At 39.2% G+C, this 15473-nt stretch overlaps 1 protein-coding gene across 13 annotated transcripts in view; it reads left to right on the top strand.

The window, feature by feature from the left end:
- The window catches only part of CACNB2 (calcium voltage-gated channel auxiliary subunit beta 2), a 464597-nt gene that overhangs the window by 249851 nt on the left and 199273 nt on the right, over window positions 1-15473 (top strand). The window contains exon 1 of one of the 13 annotated variants that reach the window (XM_086334119.1): window positions 7815-15373. The exons of the other annotated variants lie outside the window; for them this stretch is intronic. Coding sequence (XP_086190245.1) covers window positions 15323-15373 — 51 coding nt within the window. The 5' untranslated portion in view covers window positions 7815-15322. Of the gene's footprint in view, window positions 1-7814; window positions 15374-15473 lie in introns of those variants that run through there. 13 annotated transcript variants of the gene reach the window in all.

Below are 15473 nucleotides of genomic sequence, written 5' to 3'. Positions count from 1 at the left end.
CAGGCTGGGGCCTTTGGAATCAGGATAGAGTGGGAACCTGCAGGGCTGGTTTGAGATTTTGGGCCACAAGGAACTTATGTCAAAGACCCAAGTGAAGGCAAAATGGAAACTGAGGATAGATAAGAAGTGCCAGAGGCTGGAAACATGATAGTAGGACTGGATACAAAAAAGAACTTCCTGTGGGGAGCTGACGAGACTTCATAGCCAGTTCTGAAAAGAGAACCTAAAAAGATTCAAGGCACCTGGAGACAGGCTGTATCATGGCAATCTCCATACAGCCATCTAAGGATATTAAAAGGCATCATGCGCTATGTTTCATGGTATAAATTCAAGAGCAAAGAGAATTCAAGGTTGAAAGACTGAACAATGAATGATAAAGGCAGCTGAGAAAACAGGAGAAAATACCTGGCCCTGAAGCACTGGTTTCCTACCTTGGCTGCATGTTAGAATCACCTGGGGAGCTTTGAAAATTCTACTTATCCATGTTGCTGCTGCTGCTAAGTCGCTTCAGTCGTGTCCAACTCTGTGCGACCCCATAGACGGCAGCCCACCAGGCTCCCCCGTCCCTGGGATTCTCCAGCCAAGAACACTGGAGTGGGTTGCCATTTCCTTCTCCAGTGCATGAAAGTGAAAACTGAATGTGAAGTTGCTCAGTTGTGCCCAACTATTAGCGACCCCATGGACTGCAGCCACCAGACTTCTCCGTCCGTGGGATTTTCCAGGCAAGAGTACTGGAGTGGGTTGCCATTGCCTTCTCCAACCTGTGTTGCATCCCAGATCAATTAAGTCAGACTCTCAGGGAGGTGGGATGGAGGCACCAGTATAACTTAAAGCTCCGCAGAGATTCCACTTTGTAACACAGCCGAGAAACACTGTAAAGTGGGAGTATGTACCTGGTCCTTTTGGCTTGGATTATCCACTTACATATCATGTGCAATGTAATTCACAGGCTCAGTTCAGTTCAGTTCAGTCGCTCAGTCGTGTCCGACTCTTCGCCACCCCATGAATCGCAGCACGCCAGGCCTCCCTGTCCATCACCAACTCCCGGAGTTCACCCAGACTCACGTCCATCGAGTCAGAGATGCCATCCAGCCATCTCATCCTCTGTCGTCCCCTTCTCCTCCTGCCCCCCATCCCTCCCAGCATCAGAGTCTTTTCCAATGAGTCAGCTCTTCGCGTGAGGTGGCCAAAGTACTGGAGTTTCAACTTTAGCATCATTCCTTCCAAAGAAATCCCAGGGCTGATCTCCTTCAGAATGGACTGGTTGGATCTCCTTGCAGTCCAAGGGACTCTTAAGAGTCTTCTCCAACACCACACTTCAAAAGCATCAATTCTTCGGTGCTCAGCTTTCTTCACAGTCCAACTCTCTCATCCATACATGACCACAGGAAAAACCGTAGCCTTGACTAGACGAACCTTTGTTGGCAAAGTAAGGTCTCTGCTTTTGAATATGCTATCTAGGTTGGTCATAACTTTCCTTCAAAGGAGTAAGCATCTTTTAATTTCATGGCTGCAGTCACCATCTGCAGTGATTTTGGAGCCCAGAAAAATAAAGTCTGACACTGTTTCCACTGTTTCCCCATCTATTTCCCATGAAGTGATGGGACCGGATGCCATGATCTTCGTTTTCTGAATGTTGAGCTTTAAGCCAACTTTTTCACTCTCCTCTTTCACTTTCATCAAGAGGCTTTTGAGTTCCTCTTCACTTTCTGCCACAAGGGTGGTGTCATCTGCATATCTGAGGTTATTGATATTTCTCCCGGCAATCTTGATTCCAGCTTGTGTTTCTTCCAGTCCAGCGTTTCTCATGATGTACTCTGCATATAAGTTATATAAACAGGGTGACAATATACAGCCTTGACGAACTCATTTTCCTATTTGGAACCAGTCTGTTGTTCCATGTCCAGTTCTAACTGTTGCTTCCTGACCTGCATACAGGTTTCTCAAGAGGCAGGTCAGGTGGTCTGGTATTCCCATCTTTTTCAGAATTTTCCACAGTTTATTGTGATCCACACAGTCAAAGGCTTTGGCATAGTCAATAAAACAGAAATAGATGTTTTTCTGGAACTCTCTTGCTTTTTCTATGATCCAGCAGATGTTGGCAATTTGATCTCAGGTTCCTCTGCCTTTTCTAAAACCAACTTGAACATCAGGTAGTTCACGGTTCACATATTGCTGAAGCCTGGCTTGGAGAATTTTGAGCATTACTTTACTAGCGTGTGAGATGAGTGCAATTGTGCGGTAGTTTGAGCATTCTTTGGCATTGCTTTTCTTTGGGATTGGAATGAAAACTGACCTTTTCCAGTCCTGTGGCCACTGCTGAGTTTTCCAAATTTGCTGGCATATTGAGTGCAGCACTTTCACAGCATCATCTTTCAGGATTTGAAATAGCTCAACTAGAATTCCATCACCTCCACTAGCCTTGTTTGTAGTGATGCTTTCTAAGGCCCACTTGACTTCACATTCCAGGATATCTGGCTCTAGGTCAGTGATCACACCATCGTGATTATCTGGGTCATGAAGATCTTTTTTGTACAGTTCTTCTGTGTATTCTTGCCATCTCTTCTTAATATCTTCTGCTTCTGTTAGGTCCATACCATTTCTGTCCTTTATTGAGCCCATCTTTGCATGAAACATTCCCTTGATATCTCTAATTTTCTTGAAGAGATCTCTAGTCTTTTCCATTCTGTTGTTTTCCTCTATTTCTTTGCATTGATCGCTGAAGAAGGCTTTCTTATCTCTTCTTGCTATTCTTTGGAACTCTGCATTCAGATGTTTATATCTTTCCTTTTCTCCTTTGCTTTTCACTTCTCCTCTTTTCACAGCTATTTGTAAGTCCTCCCCAGACAGCCATTTTGCTTTTTTGCATTTCTTTTCCATGGGAATGGTCTTGATCCCTGTCTCCTGTAGAATGTCACGAACCTCATTCCATAGTTCATCAGGCACTCTATCTATCAGATCTAGGCCCTTAAATCTATATTTCTCACAGGCTAACCACTATTATACTTGAAAATACTTAAGTCATACTTACGTGGTTGGTCTACACATAATGCTTAAGGAGTTATGCTAACTAGGTCTCAAAACATATCAAAGACTGGGACATTTTTAAGAAACAGCTCATTCTGCCACCCTAATTTAAACGGAGTGTATATCCTGAAAAAAAAACCACCCTCTAATTTGAAAAGATATTTGCACTCCAATATTCACTGCAACATTATTTACAATAGCTAAGACATGGAAACAATTCAAGTGCCCGTCAACAGATGAATGGCTTATGAAGATGTGGTGTGTGTGTTTGTGGATGTGTGTATTGTTCTTTAGTCACTCAGTCATGTCTAACTCTTTTGTGACCCTATGGACTGTAGCCTGCCAGGCTCCTCTGTCCATGGGATTTTCCAGGCAAGAATACTGGAGTGGGCTCCATTTCCTTCTCCAGGGGATCTTCCCAACCCAGGGATTTAACCCATGTCTCCTGCATTGCAGACTGATTTTTTATCACTGAGTCACTGGGGAAGCCATATAAATATATATTATTTATAAATATGTAAATCATAAAAAAATGAAATAATGCCATTTGTAGCAACATGGGCGGACCTAGAGAATATTATACTTAGTGAAGTAAGTCAGGCAAAGTTAGACAAGCACAATATTTTATCACTTACATGTGGAATCTAAAAAATAATACAGATGGATCTATAGTCAAAACAGAAACAGACTCACAAACATAGAAAACAAACTTATGGTTACCAAAAGGGGGGGAAGGAGGGACAAATAGAGAGTATGGGATTAACAGCTATAAACTGCTATACGTAAAATAGATAAGCAACAAGGTTTTACTATAGAACACAGGGAGTTATATTCAGTACCTTGTAATAATCTATGATGGAATATAATCAGAAAAAAATTAACTGAATCACTATGTTGTATACCTGAAACTAACACAGTATTGTCAGTCAACTATAATTTAAAAAAAAAAAAAGGCCAGTCTGTATTAGTATTTCACACTAAGACATTTATCCTCAAGAGACTCCTTACATTGAAGTAGACCAAGATCTGGGGTACAATGAAATGAATTCTCTATTATTTGGAGTTAGGCAAGCTACAGGGCTCTGACCTGCATGTACAAACCAGACCCTAGGCTGGAGGTTTGTGGTATATGATCTCATTTGATATTTAGAATAAAGACATATAAAATTTTTCACATCTCCCCAACACTTATTTTTACAGTATCTCTAGTTTTTCATTTGATATTCAGAGGACAGTTTTGACTTCACAGACTTTCTGAGGTATAGTCTCAGGGTCCTCAGATGCCACTTTGAGAACCACTGACTGGAAGAATGTGCATCTTGAAAGCAGTCAAGACTCCTAATCCACACATAGAAATGTTTTCCAGTTTTCACTTGTGGTAGATCGCTGTGCTTTTTCATTCGCTTGTAAGGATTTTATTTTTGTGTTTGATTGCCTTTCTGATCTTTTCTTCACTCAGCTGTGGTCTAGGATACGTTCAGATTAAATGTGTGTATTCTGAGCCATTTAGAAATAAATACTGTTGATATGGATACACAACCATGTTACTAAAGAGAATGATAAACACTCAGGAGAAAGAAAAGTTTGCCCAAATAAAGTCCAAAGCAGTTGTTCATCACATTTTAAAACATGAAGGTTTCTGCTTGTAATACGTCCCAGAGTTCCACAAACAAAACAAATAGTCTCAAGTTTTTCTTTTCAAAAAAAGAAAATAATTAATCTTGCCTATCATGTTTTTTAAACGTGATTGGAATATATTTTTTTCTTGGAGATGGTTCTCCTAAGTCATCTCTTACTATAAAAATAATGGAGTGGGGGAAATATAAGTTTTAAAAATATATGTTTGTAGTCAAAATCAGGGAGTAAACAATTACATTTTTGTGATTCACATGAATTTACGTCCAGAAGGTAGGATTAGTTTCTCTACTTCACTGGAGAACTAGTAAAATGAAATCACATGGTAAGAACTATTCATTTAAGTTCTTAATCTTATTTTAGCAGTCTTATCATTCATTTAAGTATAGTTGATTTACAGTGTTGTGTTAATTTCTGCTGTACATCAAAGTGACTCAGTTATACAATATATACATTCTTTTTCCTATATATTTTTGTAGTACCTTTATCCTGAATTCATTGTTTACTCCAGATATGTTTTGTTTATTTTATTGTACTGAATTCATAAATTTGTGCTTTTAAAATGTAGAGGTTCATAGAGAGTAGAGTGGTAGTTGCCAGGGGCTGAGGGATGGGATAATAGGATGAAAGGGTACAAATTTTCAGCTCTAAGATGAATAAGATCTAGATTCTAATGTAATCATGGTGACTATAGTTGAAAACACTGTAATGTATAATTGAAATTTCTTCAGCGAGTAGGACATAAATGTTCTCATGCCCTTCCAAAAAAAAGAGGTAAATATGAGAGATAATAATCAATCAACTTGGAGGAAATCCTTTCACAATGTATTGAATGGTGTATCTCTTGGCTCTTATGAATAGCGCTGCATTGAACATCGATGTGCAGCCTAAGTCTCCATCAATAGATGAATGGATCACGAAGATATGGGTGTATGTACAATGAATAGTGCTCTGCCATAAAAAATAAAATCTTGCCATGTGTGACATGATGGCTGGATAAATTAGAAGATACTATACTAAGTGAAATAAGTCAGGCAGAGGAAAATAAATACTGTATGATGGCGTTGCTATGTGAGATCTGAAAAACAAAACAAAACCAGACTAAATACAGAGAGCAAACCAGTGGTTATCAGGGGGTGGGAATAGGGGCTGGGGAAATAGATGAAGGGAATTAAGAAGTACAAATCTCCAATTATGAGTAGGCCACGAGGATGTAAAATACAGCATGAGGAATATGGTCAGTAAGATTATAATAACTTTATATGGGGACAGATAGTTACTAGACTTATTGTGGTGGTCACCATTTCATAATATATAAATGTCAAATCACTATATAGAATACCTTAAAATAACATAATATTGCATGTTGACTATATTTCAATTAAAAAGTATGTGTTTGTCAAATCACCAAGATGTACAATATGAATATCTTACAATTTTATATACATCAATTATATACAGTAAAACTGGAATTTTAAAAGAATTCCAGGTTCTTTTTAATGATATAAATTAGTCATTAAAATAACATTATTTAATACTTAAAATGTTTGACAGGCTCCATATGGGTATATATTATATAATCGAATGCAAATGTAATTAGGTATCAGGTATACTCCTTTCAGGATTCACTGTGGCAACAGCTTTGTTGTTGTTCAGTCAGCATTGTCCGACTCTTTGCAACCCCATGGACTGCAGCACACCAGGCTTCCCTGTCATTTACCCATCTCCCGGAGCTTGCTCAAACTCATGTCCATTGAGTTAGTGATGCCATCCAACCATCTCATCCTTTGTCATCCCCTTCTCCTCCTGCCCTCAATCTTTCCCAGCAACAGGGTCTTTTCTAATGAGTCAGCTCATTGCATCAGGTGGCCAAAGTATTGGAGCTTCAGCATCAGTTCTTCCAATGAATATTCAGGGTTGATTTCCTTTAGGATTGACTGGTTTCATCTCCTTGCAGACCAAGGGACTCTCAAGAATCTTCACCAACACCACAGTTGAAAAGCATCAATTCTTCAACCCTCAGCCTTCTTTAGAGTGCAACTCTCACATCCATACATGACTACTGAAAATGGCAACGGCTTTAGTTTAAATAAAAACTAGATGAAAATTAAATTAACCAATCAAATACTAGTTATTCCAACTAATTTTTTTATCCTATTGTGAATGCCCTAGAGATTATCATTAGCAGCTCTGAGAGTATTACATAAAGACTTTTTCATTGAACATGTTTACTAAAATAATAGTTTTAGAATTGTTAACAGTGGGACAAAGTGATTAACCTCTAATTTGAGTGACTAGTTGAAAAACCTCTTTTTGCATTGAAAGACTCTGACTTCTTGCACAAGTCACCTAACCAGTCAGTTCATGGCAGCAGAGTGGAAACCCAATTCTCCTGGCTCTGAGTCTAGTGTACTCTTCATTTTCCTGACTGTAAATCCAGGTTTTACTGGACTGTGGACCGGGTGGTGACTCTAACAACAATAAGAGAGCGTGTTCATGGTGGGGACATTAAAGCTGAAACTAGCGTGGTTGATGAGCTATAAATTCTACCCTTATCCCAGTGCAAAGGCCAACATGGTGTAAAAATCATTGTATAAGATGCCCTCAACTATTGCAATTACTCTAAAGAAAATCAAATAAGGTAAAGTGATAGTTAGCAGTTGCAACTCAGTCCCAGAGGTTGGAGGCTTCTTCAAAGAGAGGAGTTTCGAAGTGAGACTTGAGTGATGTAAGACGGAGGCAGCCAGGCTCATGTCAACAGGGAAAGCTTTCCGAGCAGCTGCAGAGCAAGTACAGAGCCCTGACACAGGCACGTGCTTGGCGTGGTCTATGGACAGAAGGAAGGCCAGGGTGGCAGCACTGTGGCAGGGAAAGGGCAGAGTGAGGGGCCCTGAGGACAGGGATGTGGCCAGAAGCCCATTCTCACCAAGCCATGAACACTATGGTTTTATCAGTTGAAATGAGAAGCTACTAGGAGATTTTTAAGCAGCAGAGTGAGAGAAGCAAATCCATGCTTTAAAAAAAGGAGACCACTTTGGCTTCTCTCTGGGGATCAGACAGCAACCCTGCCATGAATCAGGGATTCTCTCTAAGGAAGTCAAGAGACAGGTAATGAAGATTGGCTGCCAGGGTGGACAGGACTCGCTTATGAGTTTTTGGTCTGGATCACAGGAGGGGCTCCAGGTTCTTTTCATCCTAATGTGCGAGACTGCCCATGTAGGGGAAGAATCAGTAGTTCTTTTAGAAGCACGTAAGACTCTTGAAAAGACTCATCAACATGGGGAGGTGTCTAGTTGGCATCAATCCAAGAGCCTGGAACTCAGAGGCTTGAATATTTTGGACCACACCTCACAGAAACTGAAAGAAGGGGTTCCAGGAGTGGGAAGTAATCATTCCTTTAACACAGGTGAGAAGTAGAAATTTCAGGGGGAAAATCCATAAGATAGCAAGACAAAGAAAGGCTGGGGAAAGAGGATTGGGAAATGAGACCAGAGGGGGTATCTCAAAACAGTAGGGAAGAAAACCAACATGTAATGTAACCTTCCTAATCCCCCAGGACACACCTCACAGCAAATAATACAAAGACAGTTGTATTGAAGGGAAATATTGAAACATTAAATATAATACATTGACTTACATAGATCCATTCAACTACGATAGCCATTTTTCTTTTTTCCCTGTTTAATTTCTTTTAATTTTTATACATTTTAAAGGCTAATTTCCATTTGCAATTGTTATAAAATATTGGCTGTGTTCCTCATGTTGTACAATTCATCTTTGAGCCTGTCTTACACCCAATAGTCTGTACCTCCAGCTCCCTCATCCCTGTAATGCCCCACCACTGGTAACCACTTTTTTTTTTTTCCTCTATCTCTCAGTCTGCTTCTTTTGTGTTGTATCGCTATTTTTTTTTTATTTTTTGTATTCCACACATAAATGAGATCATATAGTATTTGTCTTTTGCTGTCTCACTTCACTTAACGTAACACCCTCCAAGTCCATCTGTGTTACTGCACATGGCATTATTTCATCCTTTTTAATAGCTGAGTAATATTCCATTCTATATACATATCACATCTTCTTTATCCATTCCCCTGTTGATATGTACTTATGTTGCTTTCATGTCTTGGCTATCGTAAATAATGCCAGCAGCTTTTCTTTCATCTTTAACCATGGAAAGACATTTAATGAAATGGAAAGAGAGTTTTACAATATTAAATGCAGATTGCAAGTATCAAAAAATTACAAACTACATCTTTTCAAGGTCAAATTTACAATGGAACACACCTATGAGGGTATAAAGAGGTCAGAGGGTGTAAAGAGATCAGAGGGCCCTCAAAACATCCTCTTCCCTTCCATTATTCCTAGAATTGTTCAAAGTGGCAGCTTTGACTTAGTTACTGGGGCTTCTCATTAATAACAATACTCAAAGATATTTTCAAGTATATCTTATCTAGTCACAAGGCAAACAGGAAGATGGGTGCTGCAGGAGAGAGTCCCTTTCAGTTTTTGTAGTCAGTTGGTTGTCTTATGTTTGAAATTAACACATCTCTTTGGCGGATTCATTTTGATATTTGGCAAAACTAATACAATTTTGTAAAGTGTAAAAATTAAAAAAAAATTAACACATCTCTAAAAGGAAGTTGTTTAGCCAATGTAAATTCTTAACTAGTGATAAAGTCTACAATATGGAAAAAGACAGCTATTTTATCAAAGAGAAAAAAAGGGTGAGAAGCCAGGTGAGTTCTCACTGCTAAATCTTTTATGAAATAAAAAGAGAGGACCTTTATTTGAGTGGCTCTGATTTAAATGAAGATTTTCCTTTCATTGGCATTTATATGAATTGGGACTTAGAAGAATAAAATCTGAAAAAGGAAATTCAGTAGTACCACTATTTGGGTTAAACAGTATAGTTTTGGAACAAAATTGCTTTCCTCTTGCTTACCTTCTTCTCTGTCAGTAACCAATAGCTCTGTTAGAATTGTCCCATGAAGTAAAATAAATAAATAAAATTTATTAGTAACACAACTATATTCCAATAAATATTTTTAAAAACTCATTAGTAGCAACTTAGACGGAAGGAAAACTCAGTTGTGGATGTGATTTTTCTTGTTTTTGTTTTTCAGTTTTTGTTTACTATGACATTTGGAATTGTTTCCTATTTTTACTTCTTGAGAAAACCATGTGTTTGGCTGTTATTTACAAAAAACACATGTGAGGCTTAGAGTATCCACACATGTTAGAGATTTGTTTTGCTATTATGATTCACTGTCTGGTTAATGCATGCCATAATTATCCATATTTGTACACATATCATGGCCTTTTGTAATCAAAGACAATGCTATTGAAGGCATAAACTCTAAACTGGGGTGTGATCAAGGGAATTTTTTTTTTTCACAATCCTTGCTGGTTAGGTAAACAGTCTGGACTTTGAAGTCTGGAGTGGCCATTTGAAATATGTGACCTCTAGAATTCTGGGTTGTTTTTTTTTTTGTCTCCTGGCAACAAAACATATTTATCCTTTTGCCACTACCTCCTCATCCAGAAAGGTCTGCTGCTGTTTTAAAGTTTAAAACAACACATGGGAAAGTTGTCTCAGAAAGAGGATTTGGTGCAACCGAAGCCATCCTCCAAGGCTTTTCTGTTTACCTAGACAGGCAGTAACAATTGGGAATACAAATACAGCAATAAAAAGAACCCTTCTCTTGGCAGATTAGCAAGTGTGCCTCTTTGGTTATAAAAATAGCACTCAAGGAGTTCTCTGGTTAAAATGTCATTTTCATTAAGCTTTTTTCACAGTGTAGCGAAGACTTGGAGGTCAAGTTGGGGCTGCAGTGGAAGGAGACTGGAAGGCACAGTGTTAGAGGTATGCGTGCCAGTTAGGACTGCAGAAACTTCAGGGCCTTCCATCTGAAATCTGACACCAAGCAACTTCAGTCATCTCTGGGGGCTCCTCTCATAGAGAATCATAGAATAACCGGGCACTTGGCTGAGCTCCCAGGAGCTGTTCTGGAGCTGCCGCACGCACAGCGGTCTCTTCTCCTGTCCCTTCCCCTACCCTAACATTTAGGCAACCTGATAGAACGAATGGAATCTCACATCATGTCTTGGGTTATAATTTAAAGTCCTTCCCATCCATGGCATTGATGCAGAGGGCACCTTCACGTTACCCAAACTCAGCACGATTGCCACATTGAGCTGGATAAATCTTTGTTGTTGGGGGTGACCCGGGCATTGTCACATCCTTGGCTTCCATCCATACCACCCCCTGTGTGGCAATAAAAAATGTTTCTTAGTCATTGCTAAATGTCCCCTGAGGGGTGAAATCACTCCCAGTTGAGAACCATTGACTTATAGCAAGAAAAACGAATATTTATTTTGCATTTCTGATTATGTCAGATACAGACTCAATGTTTTATGTAATCCTGAACATTATCTTTGAAAAGGAATCTAACCTCCTTTTCAAAGATGGGAACCTGAGGGTTGGCAAGGATGGTGAGGTGGTGGTGTTTTTATTTTTTTATTGTTTGGTTCCTTTTATATTTTCCAGTACCCAACAATGAAAATGCATTATAACCAAAGAAATTCTCAGTGACTCCTGTTAATTTTTGCCTTAATTATCTCCAGGCCTGTTTTTTCATTCTCAATAGTCTGTCGTTGCCGCTTGAACTTCTTCCCTAATCTCTCTTCCTCATCTTCTCTCTTCATCGTCTTCCCAGAGATTACAAGAAAATACCCCTTAATCCCATTTTGAAAGCAAGAAAAAGAAATCCGAGTTAGTGTGTGAAAAGAATGCTATAAGAAAATACTGCTGCTTAGCATTAGAAAGTTTATCAGTGCTTAGAAAGGCTTTGAAATCCTTGTATGCCTCATTCAGAATTTCCATACCTTACCTTCCTCTTATTCAAACGCCACTTGTCTTTTGCTTGCCTGGCATCAGTATTCATTAAATATTTTTCCATTGTGGTGGCATTTTAGTGGCACGATATACTAATATGGGGCCAGATTTGGAAAGCAAGCCATCGTGTTTGCCACCGTCAGAAAATAAACTGTTTCAAATTGAAAACTGGTGTCCAAGTATAATTTCCAAAAAATTTTATTTTTTTTAATTTTATTTTATTTTTAAACTTTACATAATTGTATTAGTTTTGCCAAATATCAAAATGAATCCGTGACAGGTATACATGTGTTCCCCATCCTGAACCCTCCTCCCTCCTCCCTCCCCATACCATCCCACTGGGTCATCCCAGTGCACTAGCCCCAAGCATCCAGTATCGTGCATTGAACCTGGACTGGCATCAAAAAATTTTAGATTGTTTCTCGCAAACAAATAGAGAATGAATATGAGCTGACGGTGTTTTTGACATTCATTGAGGGAACCAGCAGGACAGTAAAGTCCATTTAAAGGGTTATGGGAGAGACAGGGTACTTATAGCTATTGAAAGAAAAAATACTGGGCTAAGATTGTTAAATTAGATACAAAACTGGTTAATGCTGTGCAGGGCAAAGAAATAAAAATTCGAGGTGTTTATCTTTTAAGCAGAAATCATTAGCAGTAGACAAATTCACTTCTGGACAAGTTCATTTGCGTTTCTGTCAGTTTCCTACGTGTTAATATCTGCCCTCACAGAGACATAAAATATCCCAATCCATAGTAACTACTCAAGTTTCTAATTTCCCTAGAAAGTTAGATAATCCTTGGTTGACTGTTAAATACTTAAAACTTTTTTTTAAGGTTGGAAAAGTAATAAAAACCTATTGTAGAAAGTTTTAAAACTACTAAATTTTTTAAAGAGGAGAGAAAATAACCATGCTCAAAACCACTATCCAGATGCAGCCACTATAAATAGAATTCATATGTTGCCTTACAACTTTTTTTTTTAATTTTGGCTGCACTGAGTCTTCATTGCCGTGGGTGAGTTCTCTAGTTGTGGCATTCCAGCTTAGTTGCCCCACAGCATGTGGGATTTTAGTTCTCTGACCAGGAATAGAACCCAAGTCCCCTGCATTGGAAGAAGGATTCTTAACCATTGGACCAATGGGGAAGTCCCCCCCTTTCAACATTTTTCCTAAATATTTTTAACAGTGGAGTAATTAATGTGAAAAAAATATCAGGCTATTTTTTATCTTTTCCTTACTAGCAAAGATCATATCCTATCCTATCTATGATTTTAACATCTCTATAATAATCTGGCCCTTGTTGTATCATGATTCTTTTCACTCTTTTTCCTAATTCATTTCTTTATTACGAACTTTTTCAGAATACAAAATAACGCAGACAGCAATATAATGACCAGTGGTGCAGATCCAACCTAGTTTAAGAGAGAAAATATCACTCATAGAGCTGCCCCTGCCCCCATCAGCCCTCCAAATGTCCCCCTGTCCAGATGGAACCACTCTTCTGGGTTTGGTACTTATTTTCATATTTATCTTTATATTTGTGGCTCATCCATAAAGTATTAGGTTGGCCAAAAAGTTCACTTGGGTTTTTTGGTAACATCTTATAGAAAAACCCAAGTGAGTTTTTTGGCCAACCCAATTAATGGTATTTTTGCACATTTTCAAACCCTGTACAAATCACATCACAGGTTCTTAAGGTATTAAGGTCCTGCAACTTGCTCTTTTCTCTCCACCTTATGTTTGTGGAGAGTGATCTGTGTACTTAGAATTCAGTCACTTTTAGTGCTGAATACCATCTACAACTGTGTTAACCCACTTTCCTCTTGAGACACACTGAGGTTGGTTTCCACTTTTTACTATAACCCTTGTGTTGCTAGGGACATTCTGGACCTACGTCTCCCTGTGTACTTGTGTGAGCGTTTCTCTGGGTGCATATTGAGGAATGGAGTGCCCATTAGTGGGCCTGCACATCTACCTCCTATGACATTCTACGAAGTCTTTTGCATGACTATACCAATTTATACTCACACCAACAATGCATAAAAGTCTGGTGGCTCTGCATCAGGGATTGGCAAAACTCTGTGAAGGACTGAATAGGAAAGCTTTTTAAAAAATTAATGTATTTGGTTGTGCCAGTCTTAGTTGCAACATGCAAGTTCTTAGTGGCAGCATGTGGGATCTAGCTCCCTAACCAGGGATCAAACCCATATGCTCTACATTGGGAGCATGGAGTCTTAGCCACTGGACTATCAGGAAGTCCCCTTAGTAGGAGAGCTTTAAGCCTTGATAAGCTACATGATCTGTGTCACAGCTACTCAACTCTGCTGTTGTCACACAAAATCAGCCATGGAGAGTTCATAAGTGAATGAGCCTGACCGTGTTCTAATAAACGTTACCCAAGGACACTGGAATTTGAACTTCGTATCATTTTCATGTGTTCCCAAATACAATTCTTCTTTTGATTTTCTTGAACCATTTAAAAATATAAAACACAGTCTTAGCATGTGGGTTGTGCAAAACAGACAGCTGGATAGATTTGGAACCCGGTCATAATTTGCCAATCACTGCTTGACATCCTGTCCAAGATCTGGAATTTTAAGATGTTAAATGTTTCCACTCTACTGAGTTTGAAATGATAAATTGTGAATTTAATTTGTACTCCTGATTAGTAGTGAAGTCAAGCATTTTATCGTGTTTATTAGCCATTAGGATTTTCTCTCAATGATTTATCTCTTCACGGTTTTTTTTTCCCCATATTTTTTAAGATTGCAGGTATTTTATTTATTGACTTACAGGAGTTCTTTCTATTTTCTGGCTGGTAATCCTTTGTTGCACGCTTTGTAAATGTTCTCACTGTATTGTGGTTACGATTTCACTTTTGAAGGAAATCTTTTGATGAAAAGTTTTCAGATTGAAACTGAATGTATCCAAGTGATACTTACTTGACTGTGAAAAAAAAATTATATTTTTCATATACATTAAGAATGTGAAAGATAACCACAAAAGGAAGATACCAGGAGTTCCCTGGCGGTCCAGTAGTTAAGACTTGGTCTTCCAATGCAGGGGATGAGGGTGTGACCCCTGGTCTGGGAACTAAGATCCCACATGCCTCATGGCCAAAAAACCAGAAGATAAACAATGGAAGCAGTGGTGTAACAAATTCAATAGACTTTAAAAATGGTCCACGTTAAAAAAAAAAAAAAAAAAATCAAAAGGAAGATACCACTTTCTGAGGTGGGAAGAGAGGAAATATTTCTCCACTGGGCGGAAGTAGAATGTTCCTTTTACTCCAGACTCTCTTCAGTTCCACTCATTTCCTTGAAGGGAAACAGTTCTACAACCTGTAGTTCTCTAGTGAAGACAGTGTCTAAGTACCGATTCGAACAGGGCTGCCTGAAGGCATGCGTCTGATCTTCATGAAACATGACTTGGCTTTCACAAGTTTGCAGGCTTCTCAATTCCAAGCCAGCTGACGTCTTTCAGAGGAGAAAAAGGCCCTCCCACTTGCGTTAGTTAATTGACTCTGATGGACTCCTCTGGCCGCCTAAGTGGTTCTGGAACAGAGAGCACTGTTGTAATCTGAGGAACTTTCGAAAGTCACCCTGGCCAAGACAGCACACCCCGCAAGCCAGCGAGGAAAAAGGAAAGCTGTTGCAATGCTGGTCAGCAAAACAAGACTTGGCTGCCCGGAGCTTTGTGACTGAGTTCTTGCTCCTGTGAAGGCCTCTGGAGAGCTGGGCCCTCTTGGAGCTGGGCTGCTATGTTTGACAGACGCCTCATGTCTCCTCAAACTAAGTGCCTTCTTCCTGGGGTAAGCTTGCGGGCAGGGAGGCAGGCCAGATGCACGGTGTGGTTGCAGGAAAACAGGGATGTACCGCCTTGTAAAGGAGCTCAAGCAAAAATCACTCGGT

Source organism: Bos grunniens, chromosome 13 (genome assembly GCF_055505025.1).
Source record: "Bos grunniens cultivar Pamir isolate PY7600 chromosome 13, Bosgru_T2T1.0, whole genome shotgun sequence".
Taxonomy (NCBI): domain Eukaryota; kingdom Metazoa; phylum Chordata; class Mammalia; order Artiodactyla; family Bovidae; genus Bos; species Bos grunniens.
The sequence above is the reverse complement of the archived record's forward strand: the minus strand, read 5'-3'. Positions and strand labels throughout refer to the sequence as shown.